This window comes from Mus caroli, unplaced genomic scaffold (assembly GCF_978045245.1).
Source record: "Mus caroli unplaced genomic scaffold, Mus_caroli_1 scaffold_16, whole genome shotgun sequence".
Taxonomy (NCBI): Eukaryota; Metazoa; Chordata; class Mammalia; order Rodentia; family Muridae; genus Mus; species Mus caroli.
The window spans coordinates 71501064-71522028 of NW_028227271.1; the positions used below are offsets into that span (position 1 = coordinate 71501064).

Sequence of the window (20965 nt, forward strand, 5' to 3'; positions counted from 1 at the left end):
CATATTCTGAAATTTTTAACAATAAAACTGAAAGCTATCTCCTCAACTCCATTTATCCATGAAAACCTTTATATGATTGTGGTAGTTTGAATAGGTACAGCCTTAATAGACTTGTGTGTTTGAATGCTTGGCCATAGGAAGTGGCACTATTAGGAGGTGTGGCCTTGGTGAAGTAGGTGTGGAAGAAGTATGTCACTGTGAGGATAGGCTTTGAGGTCTCCTATGCTCAAGCTATACCTAGTGTGGCACACAGTCTCCTGCTGCCTGCGGATCAAGATGTTGAACTCTGGTTCCTCCAGCACCATGTCTGTGTGCACACTGCCATGCATGTTGCCGTGATGATAATTACTAAGTCTCTGAAACTGTAGGCCATCCTCAATTAAATGTTTTCCCTTTTGAGTTGCTGTCAGGTGTCTCTTCACAGAGACAAATACCTAACTCAGTGGTAAATATAGTTATTTATTTCCACTTATAAATAATGAAACTGAGAGTCAGCAAAGTTAGGTTCCAAAGTTCTCATAGCTTGAACTACAAAGAACTGGAATTTGTATCCCCAAACCATGCTCATGACTATGACACATGCTGTGCTTGTAACGGAAGAAGGCACAGCGAAATGTATGTGTGCCAGGGTATAGAGAATGGCATCCAGTAGGCAGCCTTACCTGAGCCTGAGGCAGAAGAATAGTCATCATCATCAATAGGATATACTCCTGAAGCTTCCTCAATGGAGCTGTTGTCAAGGTACATGTCCTTATCGGATGTCAGCTCTGTTCTCTGAGAAAGGAAAGATAAGCAATTCAGGATGGTCAGATTAAGAAAGGCTCTGCTTTGCCTACTGTTCACATTTTGCATATGCTGTATTGATGATCTGTCACTTTACATCTGTGTTCTGTATTCTCCTGTCTAACCACCCTTCACACACACACACACACACACACACACACACACACACACACACAACCCCAAGGAAGCTAATCTTATATAATAATGACCACACAGACATCCAAGTCTGGCATAGACTTAGCTCATTCCACCCCACTTCACTTACCTGAGTATCTGTTGTTCTAAGTTACTAAACTATCTCAGACATTCATTCTATCACAAATGAGATTACTTAGTGATTAATGTTAAGCTACAGAATGCCTAAATCATTTACGATTTTCTTGGAAACATAAAGCAAGATATTATGACACTAGGCTAAATAATCACTTAGGGACGTATACATGCCAGATACTTAGCAGGCTTGGCCATGCTTGGCTTTCTCACTACAGATAAGTGCTCTCCAGTTGCTAGGGAAAACCAGAGATTTCTGTACAGACCAGACCCACACTGACATCAGGCAAGGTAATCTGTGTGGAACAGGGCCTGTGGAGCTCATATGCCAATGGTGAAAGTCCATGGCAAGCCTACTTCTCAGGCTTGCTGGCTTAGCAAAGTTTAATGACAAACAGATAAACCCACAAGAGTACTTTTTCTTGTATTACTGGCACTTGGTGACAGCAAGTCATAGGCTTGATGTGCAGCGGGATTGAGTCACCAAGTATCCCATTTCCAGAGCCTCTCAGCTTTTCAAGAAGAGGCCATGATTAAAATTCAGTCTATGTTTGCCCAAGAAGTAACTTGCATGAATTGCAGACAGAACAGAAGTGGAATTTTTTTTAAAAAAGGATTTAGTAAATTGATATTTTACTACCAGTATCTCAGACTAGCAGTTTTTGGAACAGATGACATTCATTTTAGTCCTATTTTTAACGATCAAATTGGAATGTTTGTCCCTCATGGAATTATATTTTAAAAAATTCCCCTTACTATATTGGTTTCCACTAGATTTCTACTAAAAATAAAACTTGGTTTCAACAGTCAATATGCATGAACCTCCCTGGGAAAACTAGCGGGCACACTCTGAAAGCAACACTTGGTCCTCTCAAGTTTCAGGGGCTTGCTGGAGAGGCAGGAGGATATTAAATGTTAGCCTACAATCTCCATGGGCCTTGATGCCAAGGAACAAAGAAGGATGGGAATCACTTTGAGATATCACACTGAGCAATTAAGAGGCCACAGCCCTTAGGGATTTGGGTTGCAGCAGGCTGGTTTGCAGGCATGAGTAACACCCCTCTCACAGCAGCCAAGAATGTCCTGGAGCTGTCCAGACTGACAGTTAGATTCATCTGTAATCTGAGGCAGTTCTACAAAATACCAGTCTCCAAGCCTCTGATCATTCCATATTTTAATTCTCAAAGCTTGCAAACTGAGTAGGGACTTCTGCATACTCTAGCCTCATGCATTCTCTGACCCTATTACATTCTCAACTCTCTGGTGGGAGAAGGCTGTGCACATAGCCCCCAACATTCCTAGGATATACATTCATACATACATGAATTCAAACTACTGTAGGTTGAAAAACAGTGTGTGTGTAAATATATAATGGTACTAATGAATCTGAGGTAGGACAATCACACATTTAAGGGCAGCCTGGGCTACTTAATAAGACCCTGTCACAAAATAATGTGAATATAAATTTTTTTAAAAATCGGTACTGATAATAAACAACAGCTATTAACACAATCATTATAATTAGCCAGGAGACGACTTAAAGTACACAGGAAAAATCTGGGTATGCGGAACTGTTATTTTATATAAAAATGACCTGTAGTTTTATATAATAAAAAGTAAGCATTTGTTGGTGTACAAGGCATCTTAGACTCAACAGCAGGACCTCCCTGAAAGCCTCCCCACTGCACACTACTAAATCTTAGTGCCTGGAATAAAGTAGGTGCCCAGAAAACACTCCTTTTGTTGAACTACCTGCCTCGAGATGCTGTTGGTTTCTGCCTGGATTAAACCTTGTCTTTATAAATTACCTAAGGAACTATCTACCCTGTCAAATCCTGCCTGGTTTTCAAAACACACTGGCTTCTCTAGAGAAGTCCCCTGGTTATGAACTTGCTTTTTCTGCCTCTGCAGCACATGCACCACGGAAGAGAGAGTTTCCTGTTGTTTTTAATTAGCTCCTGCGTATTCTCCCAGCTTCTGGATGGAAACAAAGTTTTCATCCAGGTCTGGAATACCTGCATGACCTTATTCTTTGTCCAGTTCAAAGTGCAAATAAATATTTGTCAACTGAGATTACTAAATGACACTGGTTTAAGCAACCTTTGATTCAGGTTTCAGTAACATACATTGTAAGACCTCTAGGATCTTGATAGTTAAAAGCTCTTGAATTCAAGCCTGGGAGGTAACCTGTCCCACAATTCCCACACTTTGCACTGCATCTCATTAAGTGACCCAGGGTTCTTAAAGTAAGAAGATTTTAGAAACTAGTTTCTCCTTTCTTAATAACAAATATGTTTCAGTCTTTTCTTTGTTCTTTCTCAAAGAAATCTGAGATGGTAGTGTTAATAATGAGATAATTAATTCTTATATACCAATCAGGTTTTTAGTGTTACATGACCCAGTTATCAGGACAATCATTCTGTACCAATGCCTGGTAGGTGGGATTCTCTCAGAGTATCCCAGCAACATATTTTAGCACACTGAGTAGCATGAACAGCCACTGGTATAAGAGGTGGCTGCAGGGCTTGGATTATGATAGGACTTGAGATAGGGCCAGGTAACGTCTAGAGTCTGGTTGAAGCCACTTTGGTCTTATAGCATCAGGGTAGTTCAGGGCTGTCCAGATGTCTGATGTATTTGGAAGCAGCCAAAAGTATTTGTTCCTCCATCATTCATTGGGATGCAAGTAATTTTGACATCAAATTAAAATCATTCCTCCCTGCTCTAATTTCAGAAACACTGGCAACAAAGTGGAAATCAACCACATTCTTGTATAGAGTCCACTTTGAGAGCAAAAGGACCTTTTTCACCTGTATCAGCTACTGCTCTATGAACCCATTCCTCTGAAACACTGTCCCAAACAAGACAAACACCATTTCTGAAGTGTTCACACCCTGTGTTGGTAAAAGATTTTGCAGTTAACATGCTGAAAAGGCTAATAAATTATATACCAGCATTTCCTTAAGATGTGATGTGCATCTCTCTAAGGTCATGCTAAGGGGATCTCACAACTAGATATACATACACTCCCCTTGACAGTACATGCTCTGCACATGCTTAGTGGTTCAGTGGCACAGAGTGACAGTGTGGAAGTGACTGGGAGGAGAAGCACAGAGGCCAGCAGTGGAAATGTGGGATTTCATACAGAGGCTGTTTAATTTGGGTCTCATCATGGCTATGAAGAGCTGATGCCCTGGGCTAATAGGGCTCAGAGAACAAAGCTGGCCTTTCACAACAAATTCAGGATCAGAAGGGAACCTGTGGAAAGCATGGAAGTAGAGGAAACTAGCTAGAGATTGAGCCAGGAGGAACTGTCTCAACATTTTCTTCTCTACTTAACATCCTACCAATCCAATTCCCTCTATGGAACTTGGTGTTGCCTAGAGCCACAGGTGCTTGTTGTCTTTAATTAATTATGAGAAATATCTCATCTTTAAAATGCAACAGAAAGAAAGAACTCTTTGGACAAAGACACTCCTGTCTTTTACTGTGATGGATCTGACAGAGGAACAACCCCTTGGGTATTTACAAGCACTCATTGTAAGGGGTTGTTTAAAGAGACTGGTCTACTATCTAACAATTTTCCAAGCTTTTTACCATTTCCCCATATATATTCCATTTAACCTAATCATAGAAAAATGTGGAGTTCCAAAAATGGGAAAAATTCTTAAAACTTATTCTTAAGAAACTCATAATTCACAACTCTATGATCCAGTACTTGTAGGTCCTTAGTTATACAGAACGCTCAGTGGTGTATGGTGGTGGTGGTAGTGGTGTGTGTGTGTGTGTATGTATATGTGTGTGCATGTGCATGTGTGTATGTGTATTTGTTTGCATTTGTGCATACACATGTGTGTGATTGCACAATAGTGTATAGGGAAGGTGAAGACTCAAAAAAGAGTGAACATGAGCAGACACAAAACAATTCTAGACCTAAAAAGAAAAGTAGACACAATAAAGAAAACCCAAAGTGAGGCAAAGCTGAAGATAGAAAACCTAGGAAAGAAATATCAAACATAGATGCAAGCATCAGCAACAGAATACAAGAGATGGAAGAGAGAAACTCAGGTGCAGAAGATTCCATAGAGAACATCAGCACAACAATCAAAGAAAATGCAAAATGCAAAAAGATCCTAACTCAAAACATCCAGGAATTCCAGGACAGAAGGAGAAAACCAAACCTACGGATAATAGGAGTAGATGAGAATGAAGATTTTCAACTTAAAAAGCCAGCAAATATCTTCAACAAAATTATAGAAGAAAACTTCCCTAACCTAAAGAAAGAGATGACCATGAACATACAAGAAACTTACAGAACTACAAATACACTTGACCAGAAAAGAAATTCCTCCCGACACATAATAATCAGAACAACAAATGCACTAAATAAAGATAGAATAATAAAAGCATTAGGGGAAAAGGGTCAAGTAACATATAAAGACAGGCCTATCAGAATTACACCAGACTTTTCAACAGAGACTATGAAAGCCAGAAGAGCCTGGACAGATGTTATACAGACACTAAGAGAACACAAATTCCAGCCCAGGCTACTATACCCAGCCAAACTTTCAATTACCATAGATGGAGAAACCAAAGTATTCCATGACAAAACCAAGTTCACACATTATCTTTCCACAAATCCAGCCCTTCAAAGGATAACAACAGAAAAAAAGCAATACAAGGATAAAAACCACGCCCTAGAAAAGCAATAAAGTAATCCTTCAACAAACCTAAAGGAAGAACAGAATGCCAACTGTAACAACAAAAATAATAGGAAGCAACAATTACCTTTCTTTAATATCTCTTAATATCAATGGATTCAATTCCCCAATAAAAAGACATAGACTTACAGACTGGCTACACAAACAGGACCCAACATTTTACTGCTTACAGGACACCCATCTCAGGGAAAAAGACAGACACTACCTCAGAATGAAAGGCTGGAAAACAATTTTCCAAGCAAATGGTCTGAAAAAACAAGCTGGAGTAGCCATTCTAATATCTAATAAAAATGAAGTCCAACCCAAAGCTATGAAAAAGACAAATAGGGACACTTCATACTCATTAAAGATAAAATCTTCCAAGATGAACTCTCAATTCTGAATACCTATGCTCCAAATACAAGGGCAGTCACATTCACTAAAGAAACTTTAGTAAAGCTTAAAGCACACATTGCACCTCACACAATAATAGTGGGGGACTTCAACACAACAATTTCATCAATGCACAGATCCTGGAAACAGAAACTAAACAGGAACACAGTGAAACTAACAGAAGTTATGAAACAAATGGACTTAACAGATATCTACAGAACGTTTTATCCTAAAACAAAAGGATATACCTTTTTCTCAGCACTTCATGGTACCTTCTCCAAAATTGACCATATAATTTGTCACAGAACAGCCTTGAACAGATACAAAAATACTGAAATTGTCCCTATCAGATCACCATGGACTAAGGCTGATCTTCAATAACAATATAAATAGAAAGCCAACATTCATGTGGAAACTGAACAACACTCTTCTTAACGATACCTTTGTCAAGGAAGGAATAAAGAAAGAAATTAAGGACTTTTTTAGAGTTTAATGAAAATGAAGCCACAACATACCCAAAGTTATGGGACACAATGAAAGCATTTCTAAGAGGAAACCTCATAGCTCTGAGTGCCTCCAAAAAGAAAGTAGGGAGAACACACACTAGCAGCTTGACAAAACTCCTAAAATCTCTAGAACAAAAGGAAGCAAATTCACCCAAGAGGGGTAGATGGCAGGAAATAATCAAACTAGGGGTGAAATCAGTCAAGTGGAAACAAGAAGAACTATTCAAAGAGTCAACCAAACGAGGAGTTGGTTCTTTGAGAAAATCAACAAGATAGATAAACCCTTAGCCAGACTCAGTAGAGGGCACAGGGACAACATCCTAATTAACAAAATCAGAAATGAACAGGGAGACATAACAACAGCTCCTGAAGAAATTCAAAACACCATCAGATCCTTCTACAAAAGGCAATACCGAACAATACTGGAAAACCTGGATTAAATGGACAAATTTCTAGACAGATACAAGTACCAAAGTTAAATCAGGATCAGGTTAATGACCTGAACAGTCCTATATTCCCTAAAGAAATAGAAGCAGTCATTAATAGTCTCCCAACCAAAAAAAGCCCAGGATCAGATGGGTTTAGTACAGAGTTCTATCAGACCTTGAAAGAAGATCTAATTCCAGTTCTTCACAAACTATTCCACAAAATAGAAGCTGGAGGTACTCTACCTAATTCATTCTATGAAGTCACAATTACTCTGATACCTAAACCACAGTAAGAACCAACAAAGATAGAGAACTTCAGACCATTTTCCCTTATGAATATTGATGCAAAAATCATCAATAAAATTCTCGCTAACCGAATCCAAGAAAACATCAAAACAATCATCCATCCTGACTAAGTAGATTTCATTCCAGGGATGCAGGGATGGTTTAATATATGGAAATCCATCAACATAATCCACTATATAAACAAACTCAAAGAAAACAACCACATAATCATCTCATTAGATGCAGAGAAAGCATTTGACAAAATCCAACACCCATTCATGATAAAAGTCCTGGAAAGATCAGGAATTGGATGCCCATACTTAAACATGATAAAAGCAATCTACAGCAAACCAGTAGCCAACATCAAAGTAAATGGTGTGAAACTGGAAGCAATCCCTCTAAAATCAGGGACTAGACAAGGCTGCCCACTTTCCCCATACCTATTCAACACAGTATTTGAAGTCCTAGCCAGAGCAATTTGACATCAAAAGGAGATCAAGGGGATACAAATTGGAAAGGAAGAAGTCAAAATATCACTTTTTGCAGATGATATGATAGTATATATAAGTGACCCTAAAAATTCCACCAGAGAACTCCTAAACCTGATAAACAGGTTCAATGAAGTAGCTGGATATAAAATTAACTCAAACAAATCAATGGCCTTTCTTTACACAAAGGATAAACAGGCTGAGAAAGAAATTAGGGAAACAACACCCTTCACAATAGTCACAAATAATATAAAATACCATGGCATGACTCTAACTAAGCAAGTGAAATATCTGTATGATAAAAACTTCAAGTCTCTGAAGAAAGAAATTAAAGAAGATCTTAGAAGATGGAAATATCTCCCATGCAAATAGATTGGCAGTAAAAATGGCTTACTTGCCAAAAGCAATCTACGGATTCAATGCAATCCCCATCAAAATTCCAACTCAATTCTTCAACGAATTAGAAAGGGCAATCTGCAAATTCATCTGAAATAACAAAAAACCTAGGATATCAACAACTCTTCTCAATGATAAAAGAACCTGTGGGGGAATCACCATGCTCGACCTAAAGCTGTACTACAGAACAATTGTGATAAAAAAATGCATCGTACTGGTATTTCAACAGACATGTAGACCAAAGGAATATAATTAAAGACCCAGAACTAAACCTACACACTTATGGTCACTTGATCTTTGACAAGGGAGCTAAAACCATCCAGTGGAAAAAAGACAGGATTTTCAACAAATGGTGCTGCCACAACTGGCAGTTATCATGTAGAAGAATGCAAATTGATCCATTCCTATCTCCTTGTACTAAGGTCAAATCTAACTAGATCAAGGAACTCCACATAATACCAGAGGCAGTGAAACTTATAGAATAGAAAGTGGGGAAAAGCCTCGAAAATATGGGCACAGGGGAAAAATTCCTGAGTAGAATAGCAATGGTTTGTGCTGTAAGATCGAGAATGACAAATGGGACCTCATAAAATTGCAAAGCTTCTGTAAGGCAAAAGACACTGTCAAGAAGACAAAAAGGCCACTAACAGATTGGGAAAGTATCTTTATCTATCTTAAATCAGATAGGGGGACTAATATCCAATATATATATAAAGAACTCATGAAGGTGGACTCCAGAAAGTCAAATAACCCCATTAAAAAATGGGGCTCAGAGCTAAACAAAGAATTCTCACCTGAGGAATACCGAATGGCTGAGAAGCACCTGAAAAAATGTTCAGGCATCCTTAATCATCAGGGAAATGCAAATCAAAGCAACCCTGAGATTCCACCTCATACCACTCAGAATGGCTAAGATCAAACACTCAGGTGACAGCAGATGCTGGCGATGGTGTGCAGAAAGAGGAACACTCCTTCATTGCTGGTGGGATTGCAAGCTTGTACAACCACCCTGGAAATCTTTCCGGCGGTTTTTCAGAAAATTGGACATAGTACTACTGGAGGATCCCAAAATACCTCTCCTGGGCATATATCCAGAAGATGTTCCAACTGGTAAGAAAGACACATGCTCTACTATGTTCATAGCAGCGTTATTTATAATAGCCAGAAGCTGGAAAGAACCCAGATGCCCCTGAACAGAGGAATGGATACAGAAAATGTGGTACATTTACACAATGGAGTACTATTCAGCTATTTAAAAGAATTAATTTATGAAATTCCTAGGCAAATGGATTGACCTGAAGGGCATACATCCTGAGTGAGGTAACTCAATCACAAAAGAACTCACATGATATGTACTCACTGATAAGTGGATATTAGCCCAGAAACTTAGAATACCCAAGATACAAGATACAAAGCACATGAACCTCAAGAAGAATGAAAACCAAAGTGTGTATACTTTGGCCCTTCTTAGAATTGGGAACAAAACACCCATGGAAGGAGTTACAGAGACAAAGTTTGGAGCTGAGACAAAAGGATGGACCATCTAGAGAATGCCATACCCGGGATCCATCCCATAATCAGCCTCCAAACGCTGACACCATTGCATACACTAGCAAGATTTTGCTGAAAGGATCCAGATAGAGCTGTCTCTTGTGAGGTTGTGCAGTGGCCTAGGAAACACAGAAATGGATGCTCACAGTCAGCTATTGGATGGATCACAGGGCCCCCAATGGAGGAGCTAGAGAAAGTACCCCAGGAGCTAAAGGGGTCTTCAACCCCATAGGTGGAACAACAATATGAACTAACCAGTACCCCCAGAGCTCGTGTTTCTAGCTGCATATGTATCAGAAAATGGCCTAGTCTACCATCATTGGAAAGAGAGGCCCATTGGTCTTGCAAACTTTATATGCCTCAGTACAGGGGAACGCCAGGGTCAAGAAGTGGGAGTCGGTGGGTAGGGGAGTGGCGGGGAGGGTATGGGTGACTTTTGGGACAGCATTGAAAATGTAAATGAAGAAAATACCTAATTAAAAAAAAGAATGAAAAAACAAAAACAAAAGAAAACAAAACAAAACAACAACAACAAAGATTTCCCAAACCAAAATTCTCACATATGATTGGGCTTTAATACTCACACACACACACACAGACACACACACACACACACCCTTTACCTAAGCCAAAACACTTTGCCATGGTGTTATTTGGCCCCTGAACACTAACTAGAATGTATGATTCAGTGCTTTCAGAAAAGGTGTCTCACTGCATGGATGCTGGTACATACAACACTACAAAACTATTTGGTTTACCACTGTGTTGTTTATTGATTCTACATAATAGTTCCTGCCTCAATAACTTGCTTGTTAGATAAATTTAAAGTAACAAATCAGATTTGTGTGTCCAGATAATCTTTCATGCTTATTTAACAAATGAAGCTACTTTCTTCTACTACCATGCATTGGAATACACAAACAAGGTATGTGTTTCCCAGTCTCATGTCTCTTGAATATAGAATTTGGTGACAATGAGTAACCCCAATCATACATACTGTTGAGTATGTGTTCATCTGCTGACAACCACATTTCTGGTATATTATTCAACAAAACTAGGACGATAATCCCTTGGTTTTCACAGTCTACATTTTCATGGTGAAGAACACAGAAGAAAGCAAGGAAGTAAGACACCCAAATCTTTGCACCTTAATTCTTGACACAACTCTTGCTTTGTAATAGTTACAGGGAAAAGTTTACTAAAAGCAAAATATTCTACCTAGAGACTATTTTTACTTGTTGCCCTTCTGAACTCCTAAAACTTAAAACCTCTGCATTGCAAATCTCAATTAATATATCTGCTTTTAAAAGTACCTTTCTGGGGCTAAGGAAATAGCTCTTCAGAAGACCACTTGCTTAGCATGTGTAAGGTCCTGGATTCGATACCCAACATCACAAACAAACACACAAAGAAGTCCTAAAACAAGTTGCTTTATTGCTCATCCTAAACAAAATAAGAGTTTTCTTCCTTGGTAACAACCACAGCAGAAAATCTGACCAAGAGAGGAAAGAAAAACATGAACAGAACACACTTGCAAGCCACACTTCTGTTTGTAGTGGTGGCTTCAGATTCCTAAGTCAGGGAAGAAGGGAAGAACCCTTTGTGTTGAATTAAATTTGTTGGCAACAAGAACAGGGATCTCCAAAGCAATGCACAGTAAGGCGCCAAGGATGGTGAGTGGGTTATGAGGAATACGTATGACACATAAAAGGAAAATGTCCATTGCTTGCATATGTCCTCTGCTGTGTGCCTGATTCCTTTTTAGGAATAGCAGAGAAAAGCAGGATGTTTGCAGCTATGTTATTATAGGTATTATTGCCTCTCACCCTCCTGAGCTAGCATATTCCAGTGTTTATTTTTATATCCATATGACCATAGCTTAGACTACAGTAAAAATAGAAGCATTGTAAGCTAAACCTGAAAGATCCAAGTGTGGAGAAGGTCAGTATTAATAAATTCTAACTAAAGTAATGAGATGTTCTTTCTTAGAGTTTGGCAGGAGATGGGGGTGGGAAACATATTTGGTGTTTATTTCTCTTTCATCAATATTCTGTGAAAACTATCATTATAGATAAGATTCTAAGCTAAGCACAGGGAGCTGTGGGAAGCCACATGTGCCGTTGCAGGGTGGCGCTGGCTTCTGCTGGCCACCACGCATACATAGGCAGTAAAGTTTTTTTTGCCAAGATGAGGTTTTGAGAATTAACCAAAATTAACCAATCAGATGAGAGAGAAGTTAACCAATCAGATGAGAGAGAAATTAACCAATCAGATGAGAGAGAAGTTAACCAATCAGATGAGAGAGAAGTTAACCAATCAGATGAGAGAGAAATTAACCAATCAGATGTAGGCATGCAAATGAGGTGATAAGCATCAACCAAGCACAACCAATCCGGATGTGAGACACGCCTCTCCTAGGCCTATATAAGCAGCACCAGTTCTGGGCTGGGGATCTATTCGCTTCTACAATCAAGCTCTCCCAATAAACGTGTGCAGAAGGATCCTGTTGCAGCGTCGTTCTTGCTGGTCGAGTTGGACATGCACAAGAGGGAGCCAACTAGATCTGATCTGAATTTAATAGTTCACTCTAAGGAATTTTTCAATACCTGCATTTCTAGGTCCATATGTATTCTCCACTCAAATGAGGGCTGAAAGATGAGAATGACTTTGACTTGAAAGAGCAGGTAGATGCTGCAGCCAATGCTGGGCATGAACCAGAACTCTCAGGCCTGCAGCAGTGACAGATGGTGTTGTAGGAAGCTGAGCTAGACATGAGTCATAAGTAAGTACAGCAATCTATTGCTGCTGTAAAAAGAGTACTGTGCTATCTAACCAATTCTAACAGAGGCTCTGACCCTTTAGAAATTGCCTTGGCTTTTACGAAGCTTCCAAGCTGGAGGGAGTGGGGGAATGGCATGTGAAGTTAGGAGAAGTAGTGAGGGATTATGGCAGAAGTTAAAGGGGAGGAAGTGGTTAATCAAGACATACTGTATACATGGACTTCTCAATAAATAAAAATTAACAGATAAGAGAGAGGGGGGGATGTGGGATGGGTGCAATTCTGTTGTGTTAAGTTATGATTTGTGAATACCTGAAAAGCACATTCATTACCTTGTGAAATTAGAAGAACAATATATTTATGGACAGTAATATTATTTCCACCAACAAAAAACATTCATAGCTGTGCATATTGACATGCTGGCCAAAGTCTGCAAAACCCTGAAAGGGAACTTAACTCCATGGGAATCTGCCTGCCCCTTTCTGAACTGCCTCCACCAGAACTTAGATCTGTCTATAAAGATACCCTGACATTCCCTTCGTAAGATTACATAAGCCTATGCTGTGGGTTAGAGAGGATGAATCAGGTATAAAAGATGTGACAAATGATAAAATTAGGTTCTTTATTTAAAAAATTCAGAATCACACTAAAGAAAGCATTTTTAAGAAGCAGAGTATTTTATTATTTTTTTTTGCCCCAAAGGAGGATAATACATGGTAATTAAAAGTAGTGATTGGAATGCTTATCCCTAAACACCAATTTGTCACAGATAAAACATTTAGTTTATTAAAATATGGGAGATTAACAAAAAGTAAATCTTTGAGTCATATCTGTGTTATGCAAGACCAGTGGGGGCCACCTGCTGATTTCTTCAGGTTTTGTCACAGGTCATACTGAAGATTTCCTTTCCTGTTGATCCAGCATCCAAGGGTACTGACTACACACAATGATGCAAACTTCTGCGACCTCTCTACAGATCCCACTCTAGTCAGAATCTTCAGTGTGTCCAAAGTAACTAACAGATGGCCCCATTGAGTATGTATTAAAATGTTCATTGGCCAGGCATGGTGTCTGACATCTACAATGATGGCAGTGGGGAGGCCAAGGCAGGAGAGTCACAAGTTAAAGGCCACCTTTGGCTAAACAGTGAAAAACCTGTCAAAATGTTCTCTTTTCAAAATGAAAACCCCTACTCAGTTTCATCTTATTTATCCAGAAGACACAATTGGTGAAGAAATAGAATTGGGGCAGAGCAGCATGCAGCCTTACTAGCTAGGTTACTGTGGCATGTGTGAAATACCAAAGTAAGATGTGTTTGCTCCCCAACAGCCTTGGCACAACAGAGTGAGGGTGTTTAGAGAGTGAAGGCTGAGTAGCAATCCCTCACCACTGTCCCGAGCTCTGGATGGAGATACCCTGAATTATATTTTCTTGTTTCTCTTTTTCTTGCTGGTGGTTGATCCTGGAGTCTTGTGTATACTAAGCATGCATTCTGTCACTTGGCTGCACCTGAATTATTCTCTTGAAATGACCATGTAGTAACTTCTCCACATTTCTGAGACACTATTGCATATGCTAGCAAGATTTTGCTGACAGGACCCTGATATAGCTGTCTCTTGTCAGGCTATGCCCGTGCCTGGCAAATACAGAAGTGGATGCTCACAGTCATCTATTGGACGGAACACGGGGATGGAGGAGCTAGAGAAAGTACCCAAGGAGCTGAAGGGTTCTGCAACCCTATAGGAGGAACAACAATATGATCTAACCAGTACCCCTAGAGCTTGTGTCTCTAGCTGCATATGTAGCAGAAGATGGCCTAGTCGGCCATCATTGGGAGGAGAGGCCCTTGGTCTTGCGAAGATTATATGCTCCAGTACAGGGGATTGACAGGGCAAGGAATTGGGAGTGGGTGGGTTGAGGAGCAGGGCAGCGGTAGGCTATAGGGGACTTTCAGGATAGCATTTGAAATGTAAATGAAGAAAATAGCTAATAAAAGATATTAGTTCTCCCCCTTTTCACAGCTTTTAAGAAAACAAATTAAGGCTAAGAAACCATAATCAATTCTTCTAGACTGCCTAATATGAAACACTAAATTATACACACACACACATACACACACACACACACACCATATCACATAAGACAAAGCCATCTAATACACTGCCTTTCGTTTAAGGGGGACAGAGTGCTTTCTTCTCTTTGTAAGGTCAGTTGAATATACCCTATAATTGTTAAATACTGATTAAAACAGCTACTCTTTTAATAGTTGTTTATTAGTCAAGACTAGCTTAAAGGTTGAATGGAAATTCATGTTCATTCAATATCTGGCATTTCAAATTCTCACTTTGAAAGATAATATGTTATTTTCTCTATGCCTATTTTTGAAAAAGCTATCAATTCTAGGCCTGTATATCCAGTTATGTTTCAAGTGATTATACCCTGATTGAACTTCCAAATACTAGAATATGTTAAGTCTTTTTACAGGAATTATGGTAGGTATATTATTCTGTCAAGTTCACTTTTTGTACTAGGTCTCTTTGAAACTTGAGCTTTTCAAAAGCCAAGAAGTCAATATTAAAAGTTTTAATGTACAGACAGAGCAATTTGGAATTTCCATCAAAAATCAAATTTTTAAAAAATCACTAATGTCAACAGCCAATTTCCAGATTAGACACCAAGGAAAAGCATGATTTAATGCAATGTTTGTTACTGGTGCTTTTGGTTCAAAGGAAAAACTGAAACTTTATTAAAATACTATACATAAAACGAACATAGAATTGAAATCTAATTGGAGTCACAACCTACAATACTGTGCACCAGTGTGACACCCACCATGGGAATGAAATTAGATCTGACCACATCAAAATAGCTGGCAAAAAGAAAAGAAAAACTTAACTATATGCTTTGCGTTCAAATAACAGTAATTTCAATTTTAAGAAGCTAGCTATAATTGCTATGGCACATGTCCACTATCCATTCAAGCTTCACATTCCTGGCATGTAGCTGTCATCAGAGTTTTTGGAAGGGATGGGTACAACCTCTGCTTTTCCATGAGAAAGTTGAACTCCCTCTCCACATCTATCCTATCCTCTCAAATTCACCCAACTAAATTAGCAAAAGTTGAGAATTCTATAAGACTCTTTAATACTAGCTGATTAAGGGCCCAGACTGATTTCAAGCCAAGCTTCCTGGGTTGTCACCTGGGGGCATTTCACAGCTTCACTGGTCCAGGAAGCCTTTTTATCCCCAGTAAGTCATTTTAAGCAAAGTTTCTCCCCTAGAAAACACATCTCTGGCTTCATCTCTTCTATTATAAAGTGGTGATGGCACAAAAAAGCTAAAAGCATTAGAGAAACCAGAATCAGCTGGGTCAACTAATTCCAGTCCCATACTCCAACTGGAATGCTTTTTTGTGAATTAGGGTTAACCAGTGACAATTTCTGCATTGAAGGAAATTTCTACATCTGTGCTATTCAAAATGATAGCTATTAGCCATAGGCAGCTACGGAATAGTGGGAAGGGGTTGAGATCCTAAGCAATTGAGATCCTCTGTTTTTTTATTTACTCTTAATAAATTTATGTTCCAGTAACCACAGGTGTCTGGAGGCTACTGATATGGAACAGTGCATTTCTAGGAGATGTGAGATTTTGGTTAAAAGTCTGGGTCTTTAACAGCCACCTACTTTGGTAAGCTTTTCCTGCTTGGATAAGCTGCTTAAATGTATATTTGCAGGAGTCAGTGACTAACAACTTAATTGCTCTGTCTCTCCCAATTTATCTAACTAGATCGTTTAATGACTATTGTTTCAATAACTTTTATGTACAGAAGCTTGCTATTATTTCATTAAAAATACAACAGTAAAGGCCAGTGATACAGTTAAGTGCGTAAAGGTGACCCCTGCCATAAGGATTTGAGTTGGATCTCTAGGACCCATGCAATAGAAAAGAGAATAAGGTTATTTGGTTTTCTGGAGTCTACCTTCTCCAGTTCTTTGTATATATTGTATATTAGCCCTCTATCAGATGTAGGGTTGGTAAGGATCTTTTCCCACTTTGTTGGTTGCCATTTTGTCCTATTGACAGTGTCCTTTGTCTTACAGAAGCTTTGTAATTTTATGAGGTCCATTTGTCAATTCTTGATCTTAGAGCATAAGCTATTGGTGTTCTGTTTAGGAAAATTTCCCCTGTGCCCATGTGTTGGATGCTCTTCCCTACTTTTTTTCTTTTAGTTTCAGTGTATTTGGTTTTATGTGGGGGTCCTTGATCCACCTGGACTTGAGCTTTGTACAAGGAGATAAAATGGATCAATTTGCATTCTTTTGCATACTAACAGCCAGTTGAACCAGCACCATTTGTTACAAATGCTGTCTTATCCTGAGTGAGGTAACCCAGTCACAAAAGAACACACATGATATACACTCAATGATGAGTGGATATCAGCTCAGAAGCTCAGAATACCCAAGATACAATTCTCAGATCACATGAAGCTCAAGAAGAAGGAAAACCAAAGTATGGATACTTCAGTCCTTCATAGAAGGGGGAACAAAAGATCCATGGGAGGAGATACAGATACAAAATGTGTAACAGAGACTGAAGGAAAGACCATCCAGAGACTGCCCCACCTAGAGATCCATCCCATATACAGTCACCAAACCCAGACACTATTGTGGATGACAAGTGTGTGCTGATGGGATCCTGATATAGCTGTCTCCTGAGAGGCTCTGCCAGTGCCTGACAAATAGAGATGGATGCCCTCAGCCAATCATTGGACTAAACACAAAGTCCCCAATGGAGGAGCTAGAGAAAGGAATGAAAAAGCTGACAGACCTTGCAACCCCATAAGAAATACAACAATATGACCCAACCAGTACCTCCCAGAGCTCCAAGGGACTAAACTACCAACCAAAGAGAACATACTGAGGGACCCATGGCTCAAGCTGCATATGTAGCAGAAGATGGCCTGTCAGTCACCAATGGGAGGAGAGGCCCTTGGTCCTATGAAAATTCCATGCCACAGTATATGGGAATGCCAGGGCCAGGAAGTGGGAGTGGGTGGGCTGGGGAGCAGGGAGAGGAGGGAGAGGATAGGGAATTTTCGGAGGGGAAACTAGGAAAGAGGTTAATATTTGAAATGCAAATAAAGAAAATATCTAATAAAAAAGAATATAAATAAAAAATAATTAATTAATTTAAAAAAAAAAAGGAGGAGACCAAGTAGGATGTTCAGGTAACGGGAAGAGATTCCCTTCAATGGGATTAAAGTAGCTCTTATTGAAGCCGTTGACTCTTTCTTAAAAACCAAATTTATATAAAAAGCAATTTGAGTCTACCAGCTTCCTGTTTGGTGATGTGACCTGTCCTGACACCTGATACTCCTGTGAGGGTCCTCACTAGAGCTAAGCTGCTAACAGCACCATGCTTTTGAATTCCCCAAACACTGAGCTAAATAAGCCTCTCTTCTTTTATAAAGGTAGCCTGTGTTTGTTATTTCTTTATAGAAACAGAAGGAGAAACAATGAGGAGAAATGGTTAAAAGTACAGGAGGTGTCTTCAAAGGAGAGAAAATAGAATTAATCAAGATAGAAACCTTGCTTATCAGAATTGCATGTGCAACCAATTCTTTGGTACTTTTTCACTGGACAAACATGTCAAATCTACAGAACAGACACAATTTCTGTATGTATGCAGCTGTGATGGAATTCATGTATTTATTCAAAGGCTAAAAAATTAGAATTGAAGGCTTAAAAAAGAAAAGAAAAAATACAAGTTTTAACTCAGATAATATCATGGGGTGTGGGGGGGAGACCCTTCACTGTCTCAGAAATGTGGAGAAGTTACTACATGGTCATTTCAAGAGAATAATTCAGGTGCAGCCAAGTGACAGATGCATGCTTAGTATACACAAGACTCCAGGATCAACCACCAGCAAGAAAAAGAGAAACAAGAAAATATAATTCAAAACTTCTGTCTCCAACTCCACCAAACCCCAATTTAATTAGCTAAAAAATAGATGATAGTTTCAATATCAACATTATTCATGAATTACATTTCATTGATATATTTAAAATATAATTTCAATTCAAGATGCAGAGTTCAGATTTGTATACTTTTCTATTATACTTCAGTACAATGTTGACTCAAATAATTGTAATATTTTAATTCAAATTTAAAATTAATAAGTAATAAATTTATGTGTGCATGTGTCTATCTATGTATGTGAAGCTTATTTTAGGTGTACATGCACGTGTGTGTCACTTGTGTTGGAGGCTGAAAGTCAAAAAGATAAGCATCAATTTTTTGTTGTTGTTGTTGTTGGATGTGTTTTTTAATTTAATTCTATTTGTAATTCATTTTTTTACACTCCATAATCCATTTCCTGCCCCTCCCCATCCACCGTCCTATTGCTCCACATCCCACACCTCCTCCCCACCCCATCTCCATGAGGATGCTCTGGCCCCCCAACCCAACTGACCTCTAAATGCCCTGGGGCCTCCAGTCTCTTGAGGGTTAGGTGCATCATCTCTGATTTAACACAAACATGGAAGACCTCTACTGTATGTGTTTTGGGGCCTCATATCAGCTGGTGTATGCTGTCTGTTTGGTGTTTGAGAGATTTCCAGGGCCCAGATTAATTAGGACTGCTGGTCCTTCTACAGAATCACACTTCTCCTCAGCTTCTTTCAGCTTTCCCTAATTCAACAACAGGGGTCAGTTGCTTCTGTCCATTGGTTGTGTGCAAATAACTGCATCTGACTCTTTCAGCTGCTTGTTGGGTATTTCAAAGGGCAGTCATGATATATCTCTTTTTGTGAGCACCCCATAGCCTCAGTAATAGCATCAGGCCTTGGGGCCTCCCCTTGAAATGGATCCCACTTTGGGCCTGTCACTGGACCTTCTTTTCCTCAGGTTCCATTCCATTTCCATCCCTGTAATTCTTACAGACAGGAATAAATATGGGTCAGAGTTGTGACTGTGGGGTGGCAACCACATCCCTCACTTGATATCCTGTCTTCCTGCTGGACGTGTGCTCTATAAGTTCATTCTCTCTACTGTCAGGCATTTCATGTAATGTTCCTCCCTTTGAGTCCTGAGAGTCTCTCACCTCCCAGGTCTCTGATTCATTCTGGGGGATACCCCCAACCTCCTATTTTCTGAGGTTGCCTGTTTACATCCTTTCTGCTTGCCCTCAGGGTTCTAGTCCTTTTCCCTCACCAAATACCAGATCAGGTTTCCCTCTCCCCCGCAATACCCCCCCCCCATGACCCCATTTATTTTCCTTCCTAGGTCCGTCTGTCCCTCCTCACTTGTGATTGCTTTCTTTTCTCTCTCAAGTGGGACTAAGGCATCTTCACTTGGGCACTTCAGCTTGTTGAGGCTTTTGAATTCTGTGGACTGTATCTTGTGTATCCTGTATTATTTTTATGGCTAATATCCACTTATTAGTGAATACATACCATGCATGACCTTTTGGGTTTGAGTTACCTCACTCAGGATCCTTTCTTCCTTCCTTCCTTCCTTCCTTCCTTCCTTCCTTCCTTCCTTCCTTCCTTCCTTCCTTCCTTCCTTTCTTTCTTTCTTTCTTTCTTTCTTTCTTTCTTTCTTTCTTTTCTATTTCTAGTTCCATCCATTTGCCTACAAAAGTCAGGATGTCCTTGTTCTTAATAGCTGAGTAGTATTCCATTGACAAAAAATCTTCACTAACCCCATATCCAATAGAGGGCTAATATCCAAATATATTTTAAATAACTCAAGAAGTTAATCACCAAAACACCAAACAACCCAATCAAAAAATGGAGTATAGAACTAAACCAAAAATTCACAACTGAGACATCTTGGAAGGCTGAGAAACACCTAAAGAAATGTTCAAAGTCCTTAGTGATCAGAGAAATGCAAATCAAAATGACCCTGAGATTCCCCCTTACACCAGTCAGAATGTTTAACCTCAGGTGACAACACATGTTGGAGAGGATGTGGAGAAAGAGGGACATTCTTCCATTGCGGGTGGGTTGCAAACTGGTACAACCACTCTGGAAATCAATCTAGAGGTTCCTCAGAAAATTGGAAATAGATCTCCCTGAAGACCTAGCTATATACCACTCTTGAGAGCACCCATATGATGCTCTACCATGCCACAGGGGCATGTGTTCCACTATGTTCATAACGGCCTTGTTTGTGATAGCCAGAAGCTATAAACAACCTAGATGTCCAAGGACAGAAGAATGGATACAGAAAATGTGGTTCATAGATAACACACTCCTAGCTAATTGCCACCTGAGGGACAAAGTGAGATACTTTTGAGGGGTATTCTTAGGAGGCAATTACAGTCTAAATGCCTAACAGGCACATCATAAAACTCTAGAAAAATTACTCTAGGGCCAGAGGCTGT

The 20965-nt window shown here is 39.5% G+C and overlaps 1 protein-coding gene across 3 annotated transcripts in view; it reads right to left on the reverse strand.

The window, feature by feature from the left end:
- Window positions 1-20965, reverse strand: part of Sdc2 (syndecan 2) — a 208099-nt gene that overhangs the window by 16426 nt on the left and 170708 nt on the right. For 2 of the 3 annotated variants that reach the window (XM_085832013.1, XM_021183965.3), the window contains exon 2: window positions 663-774. In XM_085832013.1, coding sequence (XP_085688139.1) covers window positions 663-774 — 112 coding nt within the window. Of the gene's footprint in view, window positions 1-662; window positions 775-1048; window positions 1071-20965 lie in introns of those variants that run through there. The other variant, XM_021183966.3, reaches the window with a different exon arrangement.